Source organism: Talpa europaea (genome assembly GCF_964194135.1).
Source record: "Talpa europaea genome assembly, chromosome: 15".
NCBI classification, from domain to species: Eukaryota; Metazoa; Chordata; class Mammalia; order Eulipotyphla; family Talpidae; genus Talpa; species Talpa europaea.
The window spans coordinates 35,114,555-35,138,211 of NC_140083.1; the positions used below are offsets into that span (position 1 = coordinate 35,114,555).

Genomic DNA, 23,657 nt, shown 5'->3' on the forward strand with positions numbered 1-23,657 from the left:
ACCTCTCCTGACTCGCCTGCTGCTCCCCTCAACAGTGTATTTCAGTCAATCTGCCTGTTCTGCTCCCCAATCTGTCTCTGGTGAATCCTCTCACACCTCACACCTCTGGCCTGTACCCCAGTTCTTGTATGTATAAATAAATCTTCAAAAAAAAAAATTAAAAAAAATTAAAGCAACAAAGTAAAACATAATCCAGTAAAATATAACCAATGAGGACAGAAATTATAGAATCCCTGCATTAGGCATAGTTGCCATTTTTGGGAGTTGTGTCATTTTTGCTAATACTGGATGTTTTCCAGCCTCCCCTGTGGCGCAGGCAGTTGAGCACAGCACTGTGAAGCTGTCCGCATCCTCTGCAGCATGGGTTCGATCCCAGCCAGCCTGGGAAAATCCCACATGGTGGGGCAGACCTCTCCTGTCTTGCCTGCTGCTCCCCTCAGCAGCATATTTCTGTCACTCTCTCTGTTCTGCTTCCTGCTCTGTCTGTGGTGAATCCATTCACCCTCCCACACATCTGGCCTGTACCCCGGTTCTTGTATGCATGAATAAATAAATCTTTAAAAAAACAAAAAAAATACTGGATGTTTTCCAAAATACCTTCCTATGTATTATTGTCCCGAGGTTGCCAAGTGGTTCAACCTACCTGGCTAGATTAAACATTACAGAGTATTCAAATGTGATGAGTTTAAAAGTAGAGGGCTCACCATACGAAGCTGAACAGGAGAGGCTGAGGAACAGTAGAGAAAGTAGCAGTGGTAGGTAAAGCTGATGGATACCTGCCCTCTATATATCTTTGGAACATTCATGAGAGATTAAATATTTTTCCATGCAAAAACTAGTGACACTGTGATAGTTAGGCAGAACAAAGCTAAGATATGATCTTTGCCATCGAAGTGCTTCTGTACATTACAATAAGAGATGTTTGGTCACAATAGTATGGAGATATATTAATTGTTAGATGAGGGCCCCAGATGCTTCAAAGAGGAAGAAATACATGAAGCAGCAGAAACACAATCTGTAAGTTACATTTATTGAGTACTTACTGAGCATATCATATACAAAAAAGGATAGGGTCAGGTAAGAACTTAAAAAATTAAATATACACATTAATTTTACAACTAATTCTAAATACTTGGTAAGTACAAAATTTGTCCAAGTTATACGAGTACTTCCAATGTCTGTCAAAAGCACAAGCTACATATGCAATGGAATAAAAAAAATTTAATTGTGCTTAACATCATAGAATTACCCTAAAATGGGTTGATAAAATGCCTATATGGCATTCATTCATTATACATACATCTCACATTAAAGACTGCCTGAAAAGTATAAATACTTTGACCCCATTGCCAGAAATTTATGGTCAACAACTACAGATACAGTTCCTCTAAGAAACACAGCATTTGCAGTCCATTTCGCCTTTAAAATTCACCTTGATTTCAGTTTAGCTGACTGTCAAGATCGCTTCAGAATTGTTTAAATCTCTTTTGTCTGATCATCTTCTTCAAGTTTTCTAATTTCATTTTTTAAACAATTTATAGTTTCACGACTTGCTTTTAATCTCTCCTTAAGTTCTGCAATTTCAAAGCTTGTTTTCTTTTTTGCAGCTTCTAATTTTTCTCTGGTTTTCACTTCAAGTTCTGCAACTAAGGAAAATAAATTTATTGAATAATTTCATTTTTATCACAGGTTGAAGATATGTCAGAGAGCAACAAATATAGCATTACCTTATGTCAATGTTTCCATGATGAAATATAAACATAAATAATATTAAACATGGGGGGGAGGGGTAAAAAAGCTTGAACTCCCAAGAGAGCATCTAAGATGTTTTCAACAACTAAGAAAGAAATTCTGGTCGCTAATATTTTAACTCACAATTAAGATTTAAAGATATAGCACCCTAGTTTCTCTCCATATACATATTAGCTTAGAAACAAGGGGGCATACAATCCAAGAGATATTCAGCTAATAAATAATTATAGTATTAAAAGCTAGCAATAGAAATCTAGATTTGAAATCAGATCTACCATTTATCAGCTGTGACACTCTAAGTCACTTCTATCCCTATTTCCTCATTTATGAAATAGATAACAGAAAACACCTAATAATATTATTTGTTAATAAGATTCAAGTGAATTAATGTATATAAAGTATCTAGAATACTGCCTGGTATATAAGAACATTAAATGATATGTAAAGCATTCTATATTGTGCCTATACAACAAATAACTAACAAAAATATAATCACTACAAAGTAGGCTACATATTTTGAACAGTCTGTTCAGATAGTGTAGCACTATCTTTTTAAAAATGACTATTTTCATTCAATATTTCTGTCTTGTGGATACTTCCGATAACTGCGGATGACTACTAAAAGCATAGTTGTGCTTTTGCTAATTGGAAGAAGCCTGGTTTGGTTAAAAAAACAAACAAAACTGGGCCTCCCTGATGGCACAAGGGGTTAGGACGCAACCTATGATGCTGTCTGCAGCCATTGAAGCATAGTTCAAATCCCTGGCCTGGGAGCTGCCCGCATGGTGCAGCAGATCTCTCCTGACTTGCCCACTGCTCCCCTCAGCAGTGTATTTCAGTCAGTCTGCCTGTTCTGTTCCCCACTCTGTCTCTGGTGAATCCTCTCACTCCCTGCACCTTTGGCCTGTACCCCAGTTCTTGTATACAAAAATAATCTTTAAAAAAAAAACAACCAAAAAACTAAACCTTTGATATTAGAAACACGAGTTCAAATATATCCTTAGCGCCCTATTAGCTGATTACTTTAAGTCTTCTTCAATCTCTTTTTCTACATGGTAATGTCACAACTTTGTATTTCTCAGAGGATTAATATATGTTAAGAACCTAGTACATAAAGAACATGCAATAAACATTAATGAGGACTTTTCTTATTTGTTCACTGCTGGTGACTTTTTGTGGTGTACTTTGTAACACAGGTATATTTTTATATTGCCCAAACAATCCACATCTATCTTTGTAATTTCTTTCATTGCTTTTATTTTCTTATTATTTTTAAAAATAGGAAGTACATGGCGCGCAGACCTCTCCTGCGGCCCGCTGCTCCCCTCAGCAGTGTATTTCGTCCGTCTGCCTGTTCTGTTCCCTGCTCTGGCTCTGGTGAATTCTCTCACCCTCCTGCGCTTCTGACTGTACCCCGTGCTTGTATGAATAAATAAATAAATATTAAAAAAAATAGGAAGTACATACAAGATTAAAAGGCTGAAGAACATAGAGAAAACATGTTTCCTGTCCCCCGACTCCCACACCATTGACCAGTATTTCTTTCCAGAGATAATCACTGTTAGGTTTCTTTCGTATCTTTCCAGAAATAATCTGTTCACAGAAAAGTATACACCTAAGTGTGATTTCTTCCCCTCACCCCAACACACGTAATTTCACACTATACAGAGTTCTGCATCCTGCTGTTTCACTAAACATTTTATCTGAAAGCTCATTCCCTATCACAGAGCTGTCTTACTCTTTGGTTGGCTAGAGAGGACCTCGCTCAGTGGACATACATAATTCATTAATCTATCCCCTTTGATGTACATTCAGAATATTTTAATTTTTTTTCCTGTTATAAACAATGCTATAATGTAGTGTTGTGTATCTCAGTATACTTGCAGAATAAATTCCTGTAAGTAAAATGTAAAGTTGGAGAACATGAATTTATAGTTTTGGAAGAATGCCAAGTTACTCTTAAAGGTTCTACTAGTTCATAACCCCACTAGTTTGTTTTCCTGTTGCACGAACTTTTGGGTTTTAGTTCATCAGAAAGGTAAAACATGGTATTTCAGAGTAGTTTTACTTTATATTTCTCTTATTATTATTGAAGCTGACTAGCCTTTTTATATATTTAAGGTACATTTCTTCCTTTCCTTTTGATTGTTTTGTTTTGTTCATTTTACTACTGAATTATTTGTCTTTCTTATTGATGTATAGGAGCTCTTTATAAGCTAGTCATTTGTGTTAAAGTGGATTTTTCATAGTTGATATGTTTTTAGACACTGTTTACAGCACTTTTTACTATGCAGAATTTCTATTCCCTTGCTTCTTTCCCCATATTAATTGAAAAACATAAACTAAATGATATTTACTTTTAGATACTATGGAAAGAAGAATAAAAGAAAAATGAGTACGATATCATGAGGTAATCTTAGGAACCTACAACTCGGACTGGACTCATACCAAGGGAAAAGGGTGTGTGGGTATCAAGGAAGGCTTCTCGGCAGTAGTAATACCTGAACTGAGTTTTAAAGAATGAGAAAGAAATTAAGAAGGAGATGAAGCGGATGTAGCAGGCCGTGGAACAGCACGTATACATTTGGGAAACTAGGGGTTCTGTATGACTATATGTGATAATTTTAAATTCAGTCAGGCAAACCTGATTTAACTCATTTGCCAGAAATCATTTGCCAGAAGGACAGTATTCAATGTATAGATAGATTCTTGTTATTTGATTTTGTCCTTACACTTCATTTTTGACAAATTGTAAGACTGTAAAGGGTATGGTATATTTGGAAGATGACCAAGTTAATTAGCAATGAAATCCTAGGGGAAGATACTTCAAAACTTTGTTTAGCTTGTTCTAGTTTTCTCCTACCTGTATATTAAATGCTTATACAGAAAAGAAAAAAAAAATTGTTTTTGATTTTCAAAACAATTGTAAAGTGAAGCCCAATTTTCAAAAACAATTGTAAAGTGAAGCCCAATTTACAATGAATCAATCCAAAGAAGAATTATTTTTGTGAGCAAATGTTACTTACTGGTTAGGAACACAGACTGCTAAGACTTTTACACAGAGACAGAGCAGACTATTAAGAGCACAGACTCTGTAGTTTAAATTAGGCAAGTTATCCAATATATTCTTTTTTTGTCTTTACCTATAAAGCAGGGCTAATAGTAATACTTTCCTCCTAAGTTTGTTATGGGTATTTAGTAAGTTAAGAAATGTAAAGCACTTGGGCCTCCCTGGTGGTGCAAGGGGTTAAGTTTCACCACCATGAAGCTATCCACAGCCACTGCAGCATGAGTTCCATCACCACCCAGGGAGGTGACCCACATGGCGCAGCAGAGCTCTCTTGCCTTGCCCATTGCTCCCCTCAGCAGTGTATTTCAGTCTGCCTGTTCTGTTCCCCACTCTGTCTTTGGTGAATCCTCTCACCCCACACCTCTGGCTTGTACCCAAGTTCTTGTGTACACAAATTAATAAATCTTTAAAAAAGATTGTAAAGTACTTGCCTTGTACATAGTAAGTTCTCAAATATTCAATACTATGTAACTCTTTGTAGAAGCAGTTATTATTATTAAAACCTAGATCATTAGTATTTAAGTAAATTTCCAAAGCTTTGCAGTATAAATGGCTGTATAAACATTTAATATGCATCCTTATGAGAAACCACGATCCTGAATATTACTGTTTATTATTAAGTTTTTAGAGCATGAGTTCCACCTGGGAACCACCTGGAATCAAGTCCTGGCTCTACCATGATAACCAGGGCAAGCTTCTTAACATCCCTGTGCTTCAGTTTCCATTCAGAAATAAAGTTATTATAGATTTAAGTGAATTCATACAAGTACAGTTTCAGGAAAGTACAAACAGTACACACTCAGTAAATCTCATATTTTATTATCACCAAATATTCAGTAAAACGCCCTCAGATTGATAAATGTGTACCTGTATTTTTTAGGTCTTTGACTAGTATTCCCAAATTGCTTTCTTAAAAGGCTAACACAGTTTATATTCATAGAAATAATTCATGAAACTGTAAGGTTCGTCAGATCCTTAAAAGTATAACTACTGCATAGATTCCTTCTGTTAATTTAATACAAATATGGTCACCCGTTACTGTTTTATTTACATTTAAAAAATTACTAGCACACGTGAAACAAGTTAAAATGCGAAAGACAAATACCAGATCATTTCAGTTATATGTGGATACCCAATGAACTATGGTGGAAGATTATTGGAGTTTGGTGGTAGAAGTGGTGTGAGACATCTGTAGAAATGTGAACCTATATTGCCAAAAACATAGAGCGCTGTAAACCAACATTACCTCAACCAATAATTAAAAAATAAATAAAATTGCTAGCAGGGCCAAATATCTTCCCATTTTATTTACTGGACATCTCTTCTTTCATTTCTCTGTCCGTGTCTTTTGTTCATTTACCCACTAAAGTTTAATTTTTTTTCTATTTTACTTACCTACTTAGGGTTTCCAAATATATAAACACATTTATTCCTTGCCACATTTCTACAAATTAATTTTTCTTCTTTGCCCTTTCAAAATGCAGAACTTTTTTTAATATAATCATGTGTGTCCTTTTTTAAAAAAAAGATTTATTTATTTATGCATACAAGAGCTGGGGTACAGGCCAGAAGTATGGGGGATGAGAGCATTCATCAGAGACAGAGTGGGGAACAGAACAGGCAGACTGACCAAAGTACTCTGCTGAGGGGAGTAGCAGGTGAGTCAGAAGAGGTCTGCTGCACCATGTGGTCTGTTCCCTGGCCAGCTGTGGATCGAACTCATGCTGCAGAGGCTGCGGACAGATTCATAGGTTGTGTCTTAACTCCTTGAGCCACCAGGGAGGCCCATGCGTGTCCTTTTTTATGTTTTTTAAAAATATTTTATTTATTTATACAAGAGCTGGGGTACAGGCCAGAGGTGCAGGAGCGTGAGAGGATTCACCAGAGACAGGGTGGGGAGCAGAACAGGCAGACAGAACAAAAGCACTTCCGAGGGGAGCAGTGGGCGAGACAGGAGAGTGGCGAGACAGGAGAGTGCCGCGCCAGTGGGCATCTCCCCGGCCGGCAGGGAATCAGCCGGCAGGGAATCAAACCAGTGCTGCAGAGGCTGTGGACCGCTTCACAACACTGCACTCAACCTGCTGCGCCACCTGGGAGGCCCATGTGTTCCTTTTTTTTTTTTTTTTTTTAAAAGACTTATTTATTTATACAAGCACTAGGTACAGTCAGAAGCGCGGGTGGGTGAGAGAATTCACCAGAGCCAGAGCGGGGAACAGAAAAGGCAGACCGATGAACTACACTGCTGAGGGGCAAGGCAGGAGAGGTCTGCGCGTCATGTGGGACCCTCACCCGTAGCCAGGGGTAAACTGGCGCTGCAGAGACTGCGGGCAGCTTTGCAGCCCAGCACTCAACTGCTGAGCCACCAGGGGAGGCCCACTGTGTGTCCTTCTTTTAATGTGACTTCTTCTAACATCTTAAGTTTCTAACCTCCTAATCACTATTCTTTCTGTCCTTTCTAATGCATTTTTCATCTCATTAATGCTTTAGCTCCAGAATTTGTTTGGTTCTTTTTAAAATTTCAGCTTCAATCTCTTTGATAAAGAACTCTCACGTTTCATTCATTTTATTCCTAAGTACAGTACTGCCTTTCTGAGTTCTGTATAACTCACTGCATTTCTTCATAACAGCTATTTTTAATTCTTTATCAGTTACATTGCAATACTCTCTGCCTTTAAGTTTGAGTGCTGTAAGAATCATCATTTTCTTTTTGTGACACCACATTGTTTTTCATAGTATTCGATGATATGCCCTATTTTCACATCTGAAATAGCAGACACCTTATTTAATTAAGAATTCGAATCTAACAGTTCAACATGCAGGCAATTAAAAAGTCTTTTGTATTCCAGAAGGTGGCACTAGAGCTCAAGTTTTTGGTCTCTCCTGTCTGGATAGCACTATTCTTACTGTCCTTTCTAATGCATTTTTCATCTCATTAATGCTTTAGCTCCAGAATTTGTTTGGTTCTTTTTAAAATTTCAGGTTCAATCTCTTTGATAAAGAACTCCTACATTTCATTAATTTTATTAATTTATTAATAAATCAGCCAAAAAAAAAAAAAAACCTGGCAGCACAGTTTAATACCTGGGACTCTGGGGCTACCCATAACCAGAAGGATCTTCCAGCTGGTGACTCCAGAGGTTCACTGGCTGACATATTCAAATCTCTCCTATAAGAAATGCTGAAAGGAGCTCTTTTAATAAAAAGTTTTGCTTAAATGTTACTGGGTAAAAGAAGACAAAAGGTATTTCAGAGGATGTATAAGAGCCTGTCTGTTACTTAAAAGTAGGTCTACCTTGGATACAACTAAAACATGCTTCTTACATGTTCTATACTAACATATAATTTTGTTTTTTAACTCCTAAAAAAATTACCTATTTATATTATTTTAAAAAATTAATAGTCACTAATGGTACAATCTTTTCACCATTACAAAAAAATTATTTTTCAGGAATAATTATGAATTCATGCACTTACATTCTGTTTCATGCTTATAGGCTCCTAATGTGAGCTGACGAGATGTTGTTAATAATTGCTGCATCATTGCTGTTGGGTCTTGAAAAATCTAATGGCATAGAATGAAAAAAAGCCCAGTAACTCCAAAGTTCTACAAATTAGTAAGATTTCAAAACTCTCATTGTAAGATCGTCTTACCATTTCATCATAGAATTCTGAAACCACTGTCTTTTTTCCCAGCATTGCATTGGTGTCTGATTGAAACAGCTTTAGTAAATGATATAGGGTTACCTGTGAAATAAAAACAAACATATCTGTGGAATGGTTCTCATCATCACTGTGAGACAAGTGTTATTTCTGTAAGTGAGAGACTGGGATAAGTAGAATCTCAACTACAACTTAATTTGGCAAATCTCCCAAACTCCCTGTACTTTTATTTCCTATGAGATATCATCATCCATTATTATGTATTTAATGTAAATATTTTAAAGAGAGTAAGTAAGGATCTGTTAAAGCATCTCTAGTGAGTTATACATAAAAATAACACAAGATGCAGCTATGGAAATTAAATCAAGAAAACACTAAGACATGAACTTTTACTTACATGCTGCAAATAGATTAGTTTGTGACAGTTTTCTGTGAAGATTAAAGTTTATAAACTTACTATGGGAGAAAACAGATTTGATTTTTTAAAATAGTATGACCAGGGGCCTCCTTGGTGGTGCAGGGGTTAAAGTCTCAGCATTATCAAGCTATGGCCAGCCACTGCAGCATGAGTTCAATCCAGACCAGGGAGCTGACCCACATGGTGCAACAGACTTCTCCGGTCTTGCCCGTTTTCCCTTTTGCAGTGTATTTCAGTAGATCTGCTTGTTCTGCTGCTCAGTCTGTCTCTGGAGAATTCTCTCACCCCCTGCACCGCTGGCCTACACCCCAGTTTTTGTATGCATGAATAAATAAAAAAAAAAATCTTAAAAAATACAAAAGGGATGACCAACATTAAAACAGTGAAGGCAAGATATAATTTCTTTAATGATCTGTAAGTAACATGATAAACAAAGTCAGTGATAATTCACTTTGGCAAGAGAAACATGTCCTCAAAAGACTTAAAAACAGTTATAGTAAGAAAAGCTTTGCAGCTCAGTGTGTGATCGAGCAAAATAAAAAATAAGCCTCGCTGGCAAAACATCAGACTGCAGGTTGAAGTTGTAGAAACTAACTCACATGCCTCAATGAATTTTCCACAAAGTTAACAAAAATCATTATAAGGAACATGCATGACATGCTATACTTAAAGCAGACAGCCTGACAAATTTCTGAAATAAACAAAAAACACATGAGACTACACAGATAGATAAACCATAGAGAAATCCACAACCTGAAAATTAAGGAAGAAAACGCATCAGAAGTGGAGCCAGCACATCTAGTGGAGGCTGAGAGATTCCAAACTCAAACTGAGCAGATACAGAAATCAAGAATGCAGGGCCTGTTACCTTCCCTTCATCTCCCTTCACTCTTAGATATGCGAGTGTATCCTCCTGTGGAACTACAGTTTTCACCCAAATAATCGAGCATGAAGTGAAAATGTATTTTCAGAAAGCAATGGCTCCAAAAGTTTATTTCTCAGGAATCTTTTCTGAAGAAATTCCTCCAGCAAAATGTGATCTTATTTAGCAATAGCACCTTTGCAGATGCAATCAAGTTAAGATGAAGTCATCCAGTAAGACTTGTGTCTTCATAAGAGTAACAGAGATGGGAGAGAGATCACGTGAGATGGAGGCAGAGACTGGATTAGGCTTTCACAACTCAAGGAATACCTGGGGCTACAAGAATTTTAAGGAACAAGGAAAGGGTAGAGATATGGTTAACATCCTGAGTCTGGACTTCTAGCCTCCAAAACTAGCCTACGGAACCATAAGAAAAAACTTCTTTAAGTCAAATATGTGATACTATTATGGCAGTCCTAGGAAACGTGAGACTTGTAATTAAAAACAAACTGTGCATATCTGACTTTTATTAAAAACTAAAACTTAAAATTATAAACCTATCCTCTATATTTATTTTTATTTTTTTGTTAAAGATTTATTTATTTATGCATACAAGAACTAGGGTACAGGCCAGAGGTGTGGGGGGTGAGAAGATTCACCAGAGGGCCTCCCCGGTGGCGCAGCGGTTGAGCACTATGTTGCGAAGCTGCCCGCAGCCTCTGCAGTGCTGGTTCGATCCCAGGCTGCTCCCCGGCCACTGGAGGAGGGTCCCTCATGGCGCGCAGACCTCTCCTGCCGCCCACTGCTCCCCTCAGCAGTGTACTTTGGTCCTTCTGCCTGCTCTGCTCCCCGCTCTGGCTCTGGTGAATTCTCTCACCCTCCCGCGCTTCTGACTGTACCCAGTGCTTGTATAAATAAATTAATTAATTAAAAAAAAAACACAAAAGATTCACCAGAGACAGAGTGGGGAGCAGAACAGGCAGACTGACTGAAATATACTACTGAGGGAAGCAGCAAGGGAGGCAGGAGAGGTCTACTGTACCATGTGGGTAGCTCCCTGGCTGGCTGGGGATCGAACTTATTCTGCAGAGGCTGTGGACAGCTTCACAGTGCTGTGCTTAACCCCCTGCGCCACCAGGGAGACCCCCTTCTCTAAATTTAATAATCAGATTCCCAAAGACATTCATGCAGATACAGTCAATGAAAAATTTCACATGCCGGGCCTCTCTGGTGGCTCAAAGGGGTTGAGTCTGATGTAGGCAGTTAAAAACAAAAATTCTCTGAACCGCTGAACCAGTGATATTCAACTCCTTTAAAAATATATTTTTAGGTTTAAAAAAATGTAATCTAATAATAAAGGTGTAGATGTTTGGTGTTACAGGAATGAACTGTATCTAACAAGATGAAAATTAATGGTGGTGAGTGTTAAAGTCCCAAGAATTCTAGCCAATAAATGCCAGTTGTGAACTTAAAGGTTTAAAAAAGGAAAAAGAAAAAAAAAAAAAAAGTTCAGTGGTTTTACTCCAAAAAAAAAAAAAAAAAAAAAACCCAACATAGTAATGACAAAGAGTTTGAGGTGTGAACACAAATACTTGGGCTAAAAAATGAGCTTTTGAGCTTTGTCATAATCATTTGAGTGTTTTTGAACATATGACTTGCTTTCTGAGCTTATTCAATATCTTCATCTCAAAGTTGCTTCGGGATCAAAGTGAAAACTCTGAGGAACTTTTTGCACTATCTAGCAACAATCTGATAAGTGAAGATCAAAAAACGAAAAAGTCAGTGGTTATAAATAAGAATTCATGAATAAGTATATAGTTACCAGTATAATGGCAGCTTGAAAAAGCAAAAAGACAACTACAAAAAAAGGATAAAAAACTAGATACTTCCATTTTAGAAAGTATATGGATTCAATTATTACTAATAATCAAATATTACTAATGAACCTTAAACTTCTTTGCCACAATAATCATTACACTTCCATGGATTCTTTCCAATAAATGTTCATATTGTATTCCTTCTTCCTGTGCTTAAAACATGGTTAGTTGTTTTTTTTTTTTTAATGGAGGCATGTTTAATTAATTTATTTATTTTACTTGTTTGTTTGTTTTGTTTATACATGCACTGGGTACAGTCAGAAGCGCGGGAGGGTGAGAGAATCCACCAGAGCCAGCGCGGGGAGCAGAGCAGGCAGAAGGACCGAAGTACACTGCTGAGGGGAGCAGCGGGCAGCAGGAGAGGTCTGCGCGCCATGTGGGACCCTCCTCCGGTGGCCGGGGAGCAGCCGGGGATTGAACCGGCACCGCAGAGGCTGCAGGCAGCTTCGCAACCCAGCGCTCAACCGCTGCGCCACCAGGGAGGCCCAAAACATGGTTAGTTTTGAAACACCTCACTTAAACTGGAAAATCTTAACTCATGCTAAGAACACCATGCCAAAATTTACACAAAGTATACCCGAATGAAAATGTCACCATATCACAAGCTGTTTATAATTCTATCTTTACAATTACTAAAAAAAATGTTACTTATATTTGCAAAGGTTAACATTACTCACAGGTCTTTCATTAGGATCAATGAAAAATATTTTGATGATTATTTCAAATTCACCCCATCCTGTTTCAGTAATTTCATATGGGGGCTTAGTAACAACTAAAGAGAAAAGAAAAATAAACCAATTATAAATTACTGATTTAGTTTCTTAGCTCTTTTCAAATTTGTGTATTATGAATTAAAAAACTATACTGTACCTCTTAAAGGATTGCCATAGCTTTCATGTAATTTAAATTGGATTTTCTTCACATATGCCGACATATCCTAAAATACAGAAGAATAAGTTCTGCTATCTACATATGTAAACTAGAAGCAAAATATACTGAGAGTATGTACCTAATTTTATAATATACACTTCCCTTCAAATTTTATGGAATCAAATTTTCTTAATAACATAAATTATAGCTGGGAAGATTTTTATTTTAAAAACAAAGGAAGCCTGTGAATTCTTTCATAATTCATAAAATATAGGCATATAGATGTCCCTAATTCATTCGTTTTGCAAATGCTATTTTTATATACATCTATATACAATACTCTAGAACACTGTTTTTCCATAAAAACAATAGTACACTTTCAATAATGTTATAGAAAAAAACATACAGACCAAAGAAAATTGACAGTCAACTTCAAAGAGCAAAAATTGTATTATATAAAGCTAAGATCCACTAAACAATGCAACCTCAAATTTTAAATATAAAACTTCTATTTTTCTTTATTTTAGAGTACATTCATTAGTTCTGCCAGATTAAAGGGCTTTTCTTGGTGAAGGTGACTTTCAAGAACACAATTACAGAAAAATGCAAAACAGAGTAAGTCATACTAAGTAGTAATGTTTATTAATCACATGCTTTCAGGAGAGCTTTATGTGCTTATCTACATATATTATTTTTAAAAATTGGGATCATACTCTAATGGCCTCTTAACATCGGATTTCATCACTTAGCATTGTGAGAATTTTTTTCTGAGGCATGTTTTCATAAGCATCTTCGAAAACTATCTCCGGAATACTTTCACTCACTTCACATATAGAAGTTACTACAAATATTGTGGTATTAGATGCCCTATTATAGTAATTAATAGGGTCTTGCCCAAAGGATCTTGCTGCAGATAAGGGAGCAGACAAGAAAATTATCATTTCAATGTAACCTGCAAATGAGGGCATTAGGTACAAGAACATAAGAGGGTCACCTAACTTTGTGGAGACAAGAAAGTAGTGGGGAGAAAAACAACACTTGAACTAAGACCTAAGGGGACCATGGGAATGGAGTAGGGAGAAAGGAATGAGTGAAGAGATTTAAGAGTGTTCCCTAGGGAAATTGAGAGTAATTTATTATTAGAAGAAAATGTGGCAAACACAGATAGGATAATTGTGCAGAGACAGAATAAGAAAAGATCATAGCAGGTCTTCTGGTGGTTTTAACTTCATCATTAGGGCAAAAGGTAATCATTAAAGAATTTAAAAAAAAAAAAAGTTTATTTGAGATGCAGTTCACATATCACATAATTCACCCATTTAATGTGTACCAGACAATGGTTTTCAGTAATTCAAAGAGTTGTGCAACAGACACAATCTCATAATTAAAAGGAACATTTTTATCATACAAAAAGAAACCACACACCTATTAGTACTTTACTCTCTCATCCATCCCACCCCCAAACCTGGCAACCACAAATCTATTTTCTATATAAATGAATAACAAGTTGGTCCCCAAGAAAGGGGAGGTTCCAGGTTCCCTGCCCCACCCAGGGTAGGGTGGAGCTGAGCAGGGACAAAAGCTGCTATAGAGGAGACTGGAGAAGGAAGGAAGCAGGAGGGAGAGGCAGAAGGAGACCTGGAGGAGGCACATGGAACAGAGGCTTGTGAAGAAGCTGCTCTTGATTTTTGATCCTGGACTGGTTGAAACAGACATGGGTGAGACTTGTGGGGAGGCTATCACTAGCAGTGTTTATCTTGATTTTGATTTTGCTCTTTTCCTTCCAGACTTGTCTGGCTATTTCTGACCCTCTTCTATGGGTACCCACTAGAAAGTGCTTTAGACTTATGGCAGGCTCTCAGGCCTGCTTTGGGCCAATCCTGTTTGGCTGGACATTTACCCACAAGGGGATGGGTAACTTTGGGTGCGTGATTTGGACACTTTATTCTTCCCCTTTTCTTTGTTGCACACTAATTGTATTCAAGTTCCTTTCCATTAAAGGGCTGATGCATTAGAGTATGTTTTGCCTTGATGCGAGGATGGCAGAATCTACATAAAGTGGGCAAGTTTGAGGTTCTGGGGTACCTCTTCCTCTGTTCTGTAACATATATATTTGCCTATTCTGGGCATTTTATAAAAATGGAATGATATAATATGTGGCCTTTTGTTTCTGGCTTCCTTCATTTACCAAGTTCTAAATTTCTTGCATATGGTAGTAGCAGGTATCATCATTTTCCTTCTTTTTATTGCCTAATAATATTCCACTATATACATATACCACATGGTATTTATCCATTCATCAGTTCATTGACATTTGGGTTGTTCCCACTTTTTAGCTTTTATGTATAATGTCTCTACAAACATTCATAGACCCGTTTTTATATGGACTTTGAAGAGTATTTAGTAGAAGAATAGTTTATTCATTCAATAAATGTCTGTCTGAATGCCTACTATGTAATGGCTGCATTCTAGGCACTAGATGTTTAGCAGCTAAAATTACCAGCAGTCAGATTATGTAGATATGTGTTCCATTTTCTCTGAAATAATCTTACTACCAAATTATCACTTCAAAAGTATTAATCGCTATTCCTGAAACACCTGATTAAATACTATGCTCACTGAAACATGATGTTTGGAAGATGTACTGTGTTGACAGCATAGCTCTTGCTACTGTAATTTAATGACAAAATATTTCTGGAACATTTGACTTCTATTAAGAACTATGTGAAGATAATAGTTCTTTAATCTTGCAACTCTTTGCAACATTTGTATAATGCACCAATTTTATGATTAGAAAGGTACTATGAAAACATTACAACTCATCTTCCAGCAAAACAAATTTTAAAAATTGTAGAAAAATTAAGTGCCTACCTCATTTCTGTATGGCTTTACATAGACTGTCCACTGATGGGTGTGGCCATCCTCTTCTCTTTTCTTTCCAAAATACCGAGCAACATTACCATAAACTATTGGTTTAACAATAGTAACCCCCTAAAAGAAAAATAATTTAAAGATCAACAATTATTGTCATTACCCAATAAACAGAATGAGAGTTTGGAAAGCTTGTTTTAAGGAATAGCAGGTAGTCGAACAAACTAGAGTTTGCTTCTGAAACCATAACTAATCAGAAACTCAAAACCCACAATATTAAAAAATGTTGCATAGGAAGGGGTTTTTAGAAAATTGATTTAGATAAAAATATTAATCACAATTGGATTCAAATATTGGTGAGTGGCACCTGATAGCTGAAACTTGGTAAAAACTGGTGATGGTTTGTTTGCTACATTAGTGCTCACTTCTGAGATGTACATACATGTTTCTCAGCATCTGGCAAATATAAAGGCAATGAGTAATTGATAGATTATGATGGAAAGGAGAGATAAATTGAGTGAAGAGAAAATACGGGATGCTGCACATGAACTTGAAATCAGTTTTTCAAGAATGTACCTGAAGAACAGAGAGCAAGACATAACACACATGAAAAGTGCTGTGCCAAACTAATCAATAATAAAAAATGAGGAAAATGAACAAAATGCAAAAACTTTTCATTGTGACTGAATAATCAGCAATTAAAATGAACACCTCTTAGCCTAAAGCTAGGTCAGAAGATAGCAAGCAGTTTTTATGAAAACTGAAAAAAAATATGGATATGCTATTGACACTTTTGTGGCAAGCACAGATGGAGCTGTTTCAAGGCCTGACAGAATGAGTACAAGCAGCACTGACATGGTGGATGTATAATCTAACCCCTAGCTGCTACCTCTTTCAAGAACTTGCAGAATTCCTCACTGGTGAAAAGGGGCATCATTTATCAACAGATTTGTTACCTGGATGAAATTTAACTGAACTGAAAAATGATGCCACACTGCAAAACCATCAGCAAGAAGTAATTATAAGGCTCTACTTGATTAACTCACACCCACTTCTAGTGGTTAACTAGATTAACTAGATTAACTTGATTAACTCACACCCACCCACTTCAAGTCACTAACCTCAAGTCTAACCTAAAGTCTAACCTCAAGTGACTTGTAGGTCTAACCTCAAGTCTCTTTGGACTGAAATTTACAAATAGAACATAGATTACAAGTAGAGAAAGTTCTGTAGCTTCTCTAAAATGTAATATTTTAACACTTTCTTTGTAGTTTCCTCAGTCCAAAACCTTGCCCAAAGTTGAGAGAAACATATTGATGAAACTTCTCATATTTTTACCTGGCATGCTTTACCCTCCATTAAATTTCAGCACCTTTTGAAATTTTGGAAGAACTCCCACTTGACATGTGCTATTTAAGCACTGGTAAGGTAGTTTACTAGAGTATAACTAAAATTATGTTAAAACAACATGCCATGGATAAGGACTCAAACAAACCCAAAGATTAGGTAGGCACAAGTGGATGATTCTCTTTCAGAGAAAAAGCGCCTTTCTGCAAAACATAGGTGTTATCATGAACCGGTTCTTCTTGCCTTAAAATTAATGTACCAGGGTCTCCGCGGTGGCGCTGGGTTGTGAAGCTGCCCGCAGCCTCTGTAGCAACGGTTCAATCCCTGGCTGCTCCCCGGCCACCAGAGGAGGGTCCCACATGGCGCGCAGACCTCTCCTGCCGCCCGCTGCTCCCCTCAGCAGTGTACTTCGGTCCTTCTGCCTGCTCTGCTCCCCGCTCTGGCTCTGGCTCTGGCGAATTCTCTCACCCTCCCAAGCTTCTTACTGTACCCAGTGCTTGTATGTATAAACAAAACAAAACAAACAAATAAATAAATCAATCCTTAAAAAAAAAAAATTAATGTACCAGGGAGGTAGGAAAATGCATCTGTGTCAAACATGTCAGGTACAGTTGTGTTACTGTAATACTGACTTTAAATAAGAAAGAAGCTGGCGGGCCTCCCCGGTGGCGCAGCGGTTGAGCGCTGGGTTGAGAAACTGCGCGCGGCCTCTGCGGCGCCGGTTCAATCCCCGGCTGCTCCCCGGCCAACGGAGGAGGGTCCCACATGGCGCGCAGACCTCTCCTGCCGCCCGCTGCTCCCCTCAGCAGTGTACTTCGGTCCTTCTGCCTGCTCTGCTCCCCGCTCTGGCTCTGGTGAATTCTCTCACCCTCCCTCCCGCACTTCTGACTGTACCCAGTGCATGTATAAACAAAACAAGCAAATAAATAAAGCATGCCTCTATAAAAAAAAAAAAAAAAGAAAAGAAAGAAGCTGGCCAGGCCTCCCTGGTGGTGCAAGGGGTTAAGATGCAACCTATGAAGCTGTCCACAGCCACTGCAGCATGAGTATGATCCCCGCCGAGGGAGCTACCCACATGGCGCAGCAGACCTCTCCTGACTCGCCCGCTGCTCCCCTCAGCAGTGTGTTTCAGTCAATCTGCCTGTTCTGCTCCCCCCTCTGTCTGTGGTGAATCCTCTCACCCCCCACACCTCTGGCCTGTACCCCAGTTCTTGTATGCATAAATAAATCTTTTTAATTAAAATATGTATGTACAGCTTTCCCCAGGCCGTTAGATTGTTTTTCTGTTTTGCTTTGTTTTGGCGCGGATGGACGGGTGACGCTGCCCAATGAACACTGACTCTTCGCTCGGGAGCTCGCCTCGCTCTCCGCCTTGAAGCGACGCTTCCACCCCGAGCAGGGCGGGCGCGAGGGGCCGGCGGGCCCGCCCCACGCCGCGCAGGGGGGCGGCGGCGAGCGCCCCGGGGCTAGCGCGGGCCGGGCACTGACCTTCACTCTCCCGCCGGAGTCAGGCCCAAATTCGGCCATTCTCTTGAACATATTGTCCCACGGAAGAAGCCGCCGCCGCCAGGGAAACACACCGGGGCCGGCGGGGTCGCCGCTCCCCTCAGAGCCCCCGCTCCTCCCGCGCGGGCCCAGACCGAGCGCTTCTGGCCGAGGGCGGGCGAGGCCGGGGCGAGCGGCGCGGAGGAACCGCCAACTCCTCACGGCGGGAGGCGGCCCGGAAGCCCATTCAGCAGCGCGCGGGGAGAGGGAGCGGAAGGAGGCCGGCGGCGGCGCGTGCGCAGGCGCGACGGGGGCGGGGGCGGGGGCGGGCGCGCGCAGTCTGCGCATGCGTGGGGCCGCGCCGCGCGGGGAGGGCGGTTGAGTCTGGGGCGTCCTCCGCGACCTCGCAGTCCGCGGTCTGCCTGTGGTCAGCCCAGCTAAGGAAATTTAGGGACGCGCTGCCGTTACAGCTAGGAAGATGAAATCATGTCTAGGAAAGTAATTGAGTTATGGCTCTATAAAGTACTGCATATCCATCTAACCAAAAAATGATACGGGGCCTCCCTAGTGGCGCAGCGGGAACAGCGCTGCTCTGTGACGCTACGCTGTCCGCAGCCTCTGCAGCGCGGGTTCGATCCCCGCTGGCCCGGGAGATACCCAGGTGGCGCGGCAGATCTCTCCTGTCTGGCCCGCTGCTTTCCTCGGCAGTGTAGTTCACGCTGTCTGCCTGTTCTGTTCCCCACTCTTGTCTCTCGTGAATCCTCTAACCCTCCCGCACCTCTGGCCTGTACCCTGGTTCTTGTATTAAAAAAATAAAAATCTTAAGAAAATATATGTTTACATTGGAAGCATGGGCTTTGGGGAAGTTTGCTGTATGTGAAATGTGGAAGAAAGAGTTTAATCCTTAACGTCTATAGTTGGAACTTAGTAACCAAAAATAAACATCAAGAAGGAGCAATATAGGGCCTCCCTGGTGGTGCAAGGGGTTAAGACGCAACTTATGAAACAATCCTCAACTCTGCAGCACAAGCTCGAACCCCGACCCTCCAGGGAGCTACTCATATAGAGCAGCAGACTTCTCCTGCCTCACCCGCTGCTCCCCTCAGCAGTGTACTTTGGTCAATCTGCCTGTTCTGTTCTCCACTCTGTCTCTGGTAATCCTCTCACCCCACCCCACACACAAACCTCTGGCCTGTACCCCAGCTCTTGTATGCATAAATAAATCTTTAAAAAAAAAGGAGCAATATAAACCTATTGATAATACCTAAAAGCATTAATTAGATTTAAAATCATTTAAAATATTAAGTTGAAAGAGAAAAAAGTGGTTGCATGTGAAGAGGGGGCATGGGGAGGTTGGTTATATCTAATCTAACCTTGCAGAGCTATCTCACCACACTGAGGATTTGTAAACTTGGTAAAATTAAAATGATTTCCCGGGCCTCCCGCGGTGGCGCAGCGGTTGATCCCTTGGGCTGGGAATCTGTCCCCAGCCTCTCTGCAGCATCGGTTGGATTCCTGGCCGCAGGTGAGGGTCCCACATGGCGCGCAGACCTCTCATGCTGCGCTCATTGCTCCCTTCAGCAGTGTATTTCGTCGGTCTGCCTGTACTGTTCCCGCTCTGGCTCTGGTGAATTTTCTCACCCTCCCGTGCTTCTGACTGTACCCAGTGCTTGTATAAATAAATAAATCTTAAAAAAAATAAATAAAATTATTTCCCCCTCATTGTAATGTGTCTCTGGTTTATACTTGCCTGTTGATTTTGATAGATGACTGGATCAAGAAGAGTGGTACATAAACACAATGGAATATTACTCAGCAATCAAAACAGATATACTCATGCCATTTGCAGCAACAGAGATGGAGCTAGAAGGGATCATGCTCAGTGAAATAAGCCACAAAGAAAAAGAAAACTACCAGATGATCTCACTTATTAGTCAAAAAACTTTGTGAGACCAAGTCAGTTACTTTTCTTTGTTGAATAACATGAATTAATTCTGATTAGTAAATAGTATTATTTGTCATTTTAAAGACATTCAAGCTTTAAAAATTAAGGTTTTATTTTTTTAAGATTTATTTATTTATGCATACAAGAACTGGGTACAGTCAGAAGCGCCGGAGGGTGAGAGAATGAGCCAGAGCGGGGAGCAGAGCAGGCAGAAGGACCAAAGTACACTGCTGAGGGGAGCAGCGGGCGGCAGGAGAGGTCTGCACGCCATGTGGGACCCTCCTCCGGTGGCTGGGGAGCAGCCAGGGATCGAACCGGCGCTGCAGAGGCTGCAGGCAGCTTTGCAACCCAGCGCTCAACCACTAGGGCACCAAGGAGGCCCTCCAGTGACTTCTTAAATATTTTGAGTTAGTTGCTACTATATTCTTGAGTTGAGAATTTATGTGTGTCATCTATACCCCAATTATATATGAATTCTATATATTAGACAAGACAAAATGAGAAAAGACATATCCTTACTTTTCACAAAAATTCTCTCTTTATATACTTTTTTCCTTAGATTTTCCAAATTGTTAACCCTTACAAACTAATATTTCTAGAGTAAACTATTTTCTCACAAGATGTTCTCTGAATCTTTTCCTCACAGAATTCTCTCAAAGACCTTTTCATAGACTTTTCTAAAAAAGCTACTGACTTCCAAACTGTGTTGTCCATCTTCATAGTGAGGGTCCAGATATTCCCAGATGTAGGAGGAGGTAAAGAAAATCTCCATTTTCCTAGTTTACCTAATTTTCCAAATTGTTCCTTTCCTTAGCATATCCAGTGGGGTGCCTGCAGATAGGCTGCCTGGAATGCCCTACAGCCCCTTTTGTTCCTTCAGTGACCAAATGGGCTCCACTCAACTCACTCAAGCATTCTCTACCCTGTCTTTCCTGACACTGAAAGTAAATTTAAGCCAAGCCACAAGGACAGTGCCAGTTACCTCCCTGGAGGATTTTAGAACAAAAGAGTTCTTGCAACCCCTGGGGTCTTCTAGGGTGGTCAGCAGCCAGTCCTGTCATCAAGAAAATTGGAGGAATGGTCTCAAGAGACAGAGGCCCTTTTCCTTCCTAGTCACCAAATTGTTACCAATTTTGAAGGGCCATTGTCTCTCTTTCACCAACTAACCACACAAAAACTTTGATAGCCAGTGTAAGGTAAGGAAAAATGTCACCATCAGGATAGGTGATGGATCCTTGCGGTCCTGAATGCATGCCTGATGGCGGGCACCTGGAGTAGGGTGTGGGCATAGGTAGATGGGATTCACCTGGGCTGAGACTGGGCTTTTTTTTTTTTTTATAGAGGCATGTTTTATTTATTTATTGGGTACAGTCAGAAGCGCGGGAAGGTGAGAGAATTCACCAGAGCCAGAGCGGGGAGCAGAGCAGGCAGAAGGACCGAAGTACACTGCTGAGGGGAGCAGCGGGCGGCAGGGGAGGTCTGCGTGCCATGCTGGACCCTCCTCCGGTGGCTGGGGAGCCCAGCGCTCAACCGCTGCACCACCAGGGAGGCCCTGAGACTGTGCTTTTAAGGGCGGTGTCATGGGGACGCCAGCAGAAGCCGAAGAGAAGCCGAGAGAGAAGCAAAGAAGCAGAAGCAGAGAAGGCCAGAGAGCCCAGAGAGAGTGAGGATTTGCTGGGGGCTAGGAGGACTGCCAGCCTCCTGGCCCCCCAGCGCCCCTGCCTGCCATGTACGTGGTAATCCCAAGAAAAACCTGCAAAACCCCTGAGGGTTCCAGGACTCCTCCTTTACTGCGTCTGCTGGATCATAGAAAACCTGCACTGTAGTCTTCCTGACTCTACAGACAGTTAAAGGTGTAAATAGAAGAACATTTATTGTGGCTAAACAATAGGGGAAGGGCCTCCCTGGTGGCGCAAAGGATTAAGTCTCAGCACTATTGACAGCCACTGCAGCACAAGTTCCATCCCCAGCCAGGGAGGTGACCCACATGGCACAGCAGACTTCTCCTGTCTCACCCGCTGCTGCCCTCAGCAGTGGATATCTGTCACTTTGCCTGTTCTGTTCCCATATCTGTCTCTGGTGAGTTCTCTCACCTCCCACATCTGCCCTGTACCCCAGCTTTTATATGCATAAATAAAAAATCTTTAAAAAAAAAATAGGGGAAGGGCCTCCCCAGTGGCTCAGCAGGTTGAGCACAGCCCTGTGGAGCTGTTGCAGCCCCTGTGGTGTGGGTTCCATTTCCAGCCCCCAGGGGATTCCCATGTGTTGCAGAAGACCTCTCCTGTAGCACCTGCTGCTCCCCTCAGCAGTGCTTTGGGTCTGTCTGCCTGTTCTGCTCCCCACTCTGTCTCTGGTGAATCTTCCTGTGCCTCTGGCCTGTATCCCAGCTATTGTATAAATAAGAAATAAATCTTTAAAAAAAAAATTCTTCCTCTAAAAAAAAAAAAATGGGGGAAGAGAGACAAGTGTCCTGAGTCATACTCCCGAGTAGAGAGGAATGGGGGTTCTGGTTTTATGTGGTTGATCACCAGGACAGGGCAGCAGCATATTGGTCATCAGGTTTTGTAAGCAAGGCATCAGAACCTTTAAGCACACACAGACGCTTTACATCATCTCAAGTTTACACCCTTTCTCCCTCACTCTGAAGGGAAGTGCATCTCAGTCCATCAGGATACCATTGCAGGATATACCACAGGCATTGAGTGCCCCTCGGGTTTTTCCATCATTACACCACCAGTGGCTGTTGATCTGAAATATCCCATAATCAGTGTTTCTGCTTCCTGGATTGCAGTTTGAAGCTCGAGTGTTATAACCACTTTCCATTTAGTCAAGCACTTCCCTGAAAAGAATGTATTTTTAGTAATAAAATCAGGTTGTCAGCAAGAGAAAGGTAGAAGGAACTAGCACCAGGTTAATCCAATAACACAAACAGCAAGCCAAATACAGGGGCCCTGTAACATATGTGGATTGTTTCTCTAGCTCTTTAGGTTCCACTAGGGATAGAGGAAATAGTAAAAGTACCAAATCTTTTTATTTCCCCAATATTTTTTTTCTTCAGAGATCAGATGGGTTTGAACAAACAAAGACAAAGCATGAGTTGCAAAGCCTTTAATGAAAAAATGTCCTGTTTACAACATGTGTAATTTCACATCTGTGATTAATTACAATTATTTCAGTTTCTGCAAATTCATCTGTCTCTGTGTTTGGTGACAATGCATGACTCTAGGTCAATAACACTAAACCAGCAACAGCTCAACTAATCCTTTCGATCCAAGCCAGATGCATAGAAGAGTTCTTTAAAGGAAGAAAACAGATTGATATATATAAATTGTGATTTTATTTCTAAAGCTATAAAAGCAACATTTAAAAACTCCTTTCCATTAGCATAAAGGCCACAACTACCAATCTCTTCAAGAAAAGCTGTTCTGTATCTTGGGTTTCCTGTGAGGCCACTGTGCAACACTGGTCTTAAAGTCCTTAGGGCTAGAGAGCCTGGAAAT

At 40.3% G+C, this 23,657-nt stretch overlaps 1 protein-coding gene across 2 annotated transcripts; it reads right to left on the reverse strand.

The window, feature by feature from the left end:
• Positions 1-1,350: 1,350 nt before the first annotated feature.
• On the reverse strand, positions 1,351-18,555 carry YEATS4 (YEATS domain containing 4). 2 transcript variants are annotated; one of them, XM_084255202.1, is made up of 7 exons: positions 18,216-18,555; positions 15,381-15,500; positions 12,510-12,576; positions 12,317-12,411; positions 8,474-8,566; positions 8,297-8,384; positions 1,351-1,646 (listed from the first exon to the last, which is right to left on the reverse strand). In XM_084255202.1, exons 1-7 carry the CDS (start codon positions 18,264-18,266, stop codon positions 1,477-1,479), a joined length of 684 nt encoding a protein of 227 aa, XP_084111328.1. In that variant the 5' UTR covers positions 18,267-18,555; the 3' UTR covers positions 1,351-1,476. The 2 variants fall into 2 exon arrangements, with proteins under 2 accessions (XP_084111328.1, XP_084111329.1); XM_084255203.1 differs by lacking the exons at positions 12,317-12,411; positions 12,510-12,576.
• Positions 18,556-23,657: the final 5,102 nt, after the last annotated feature.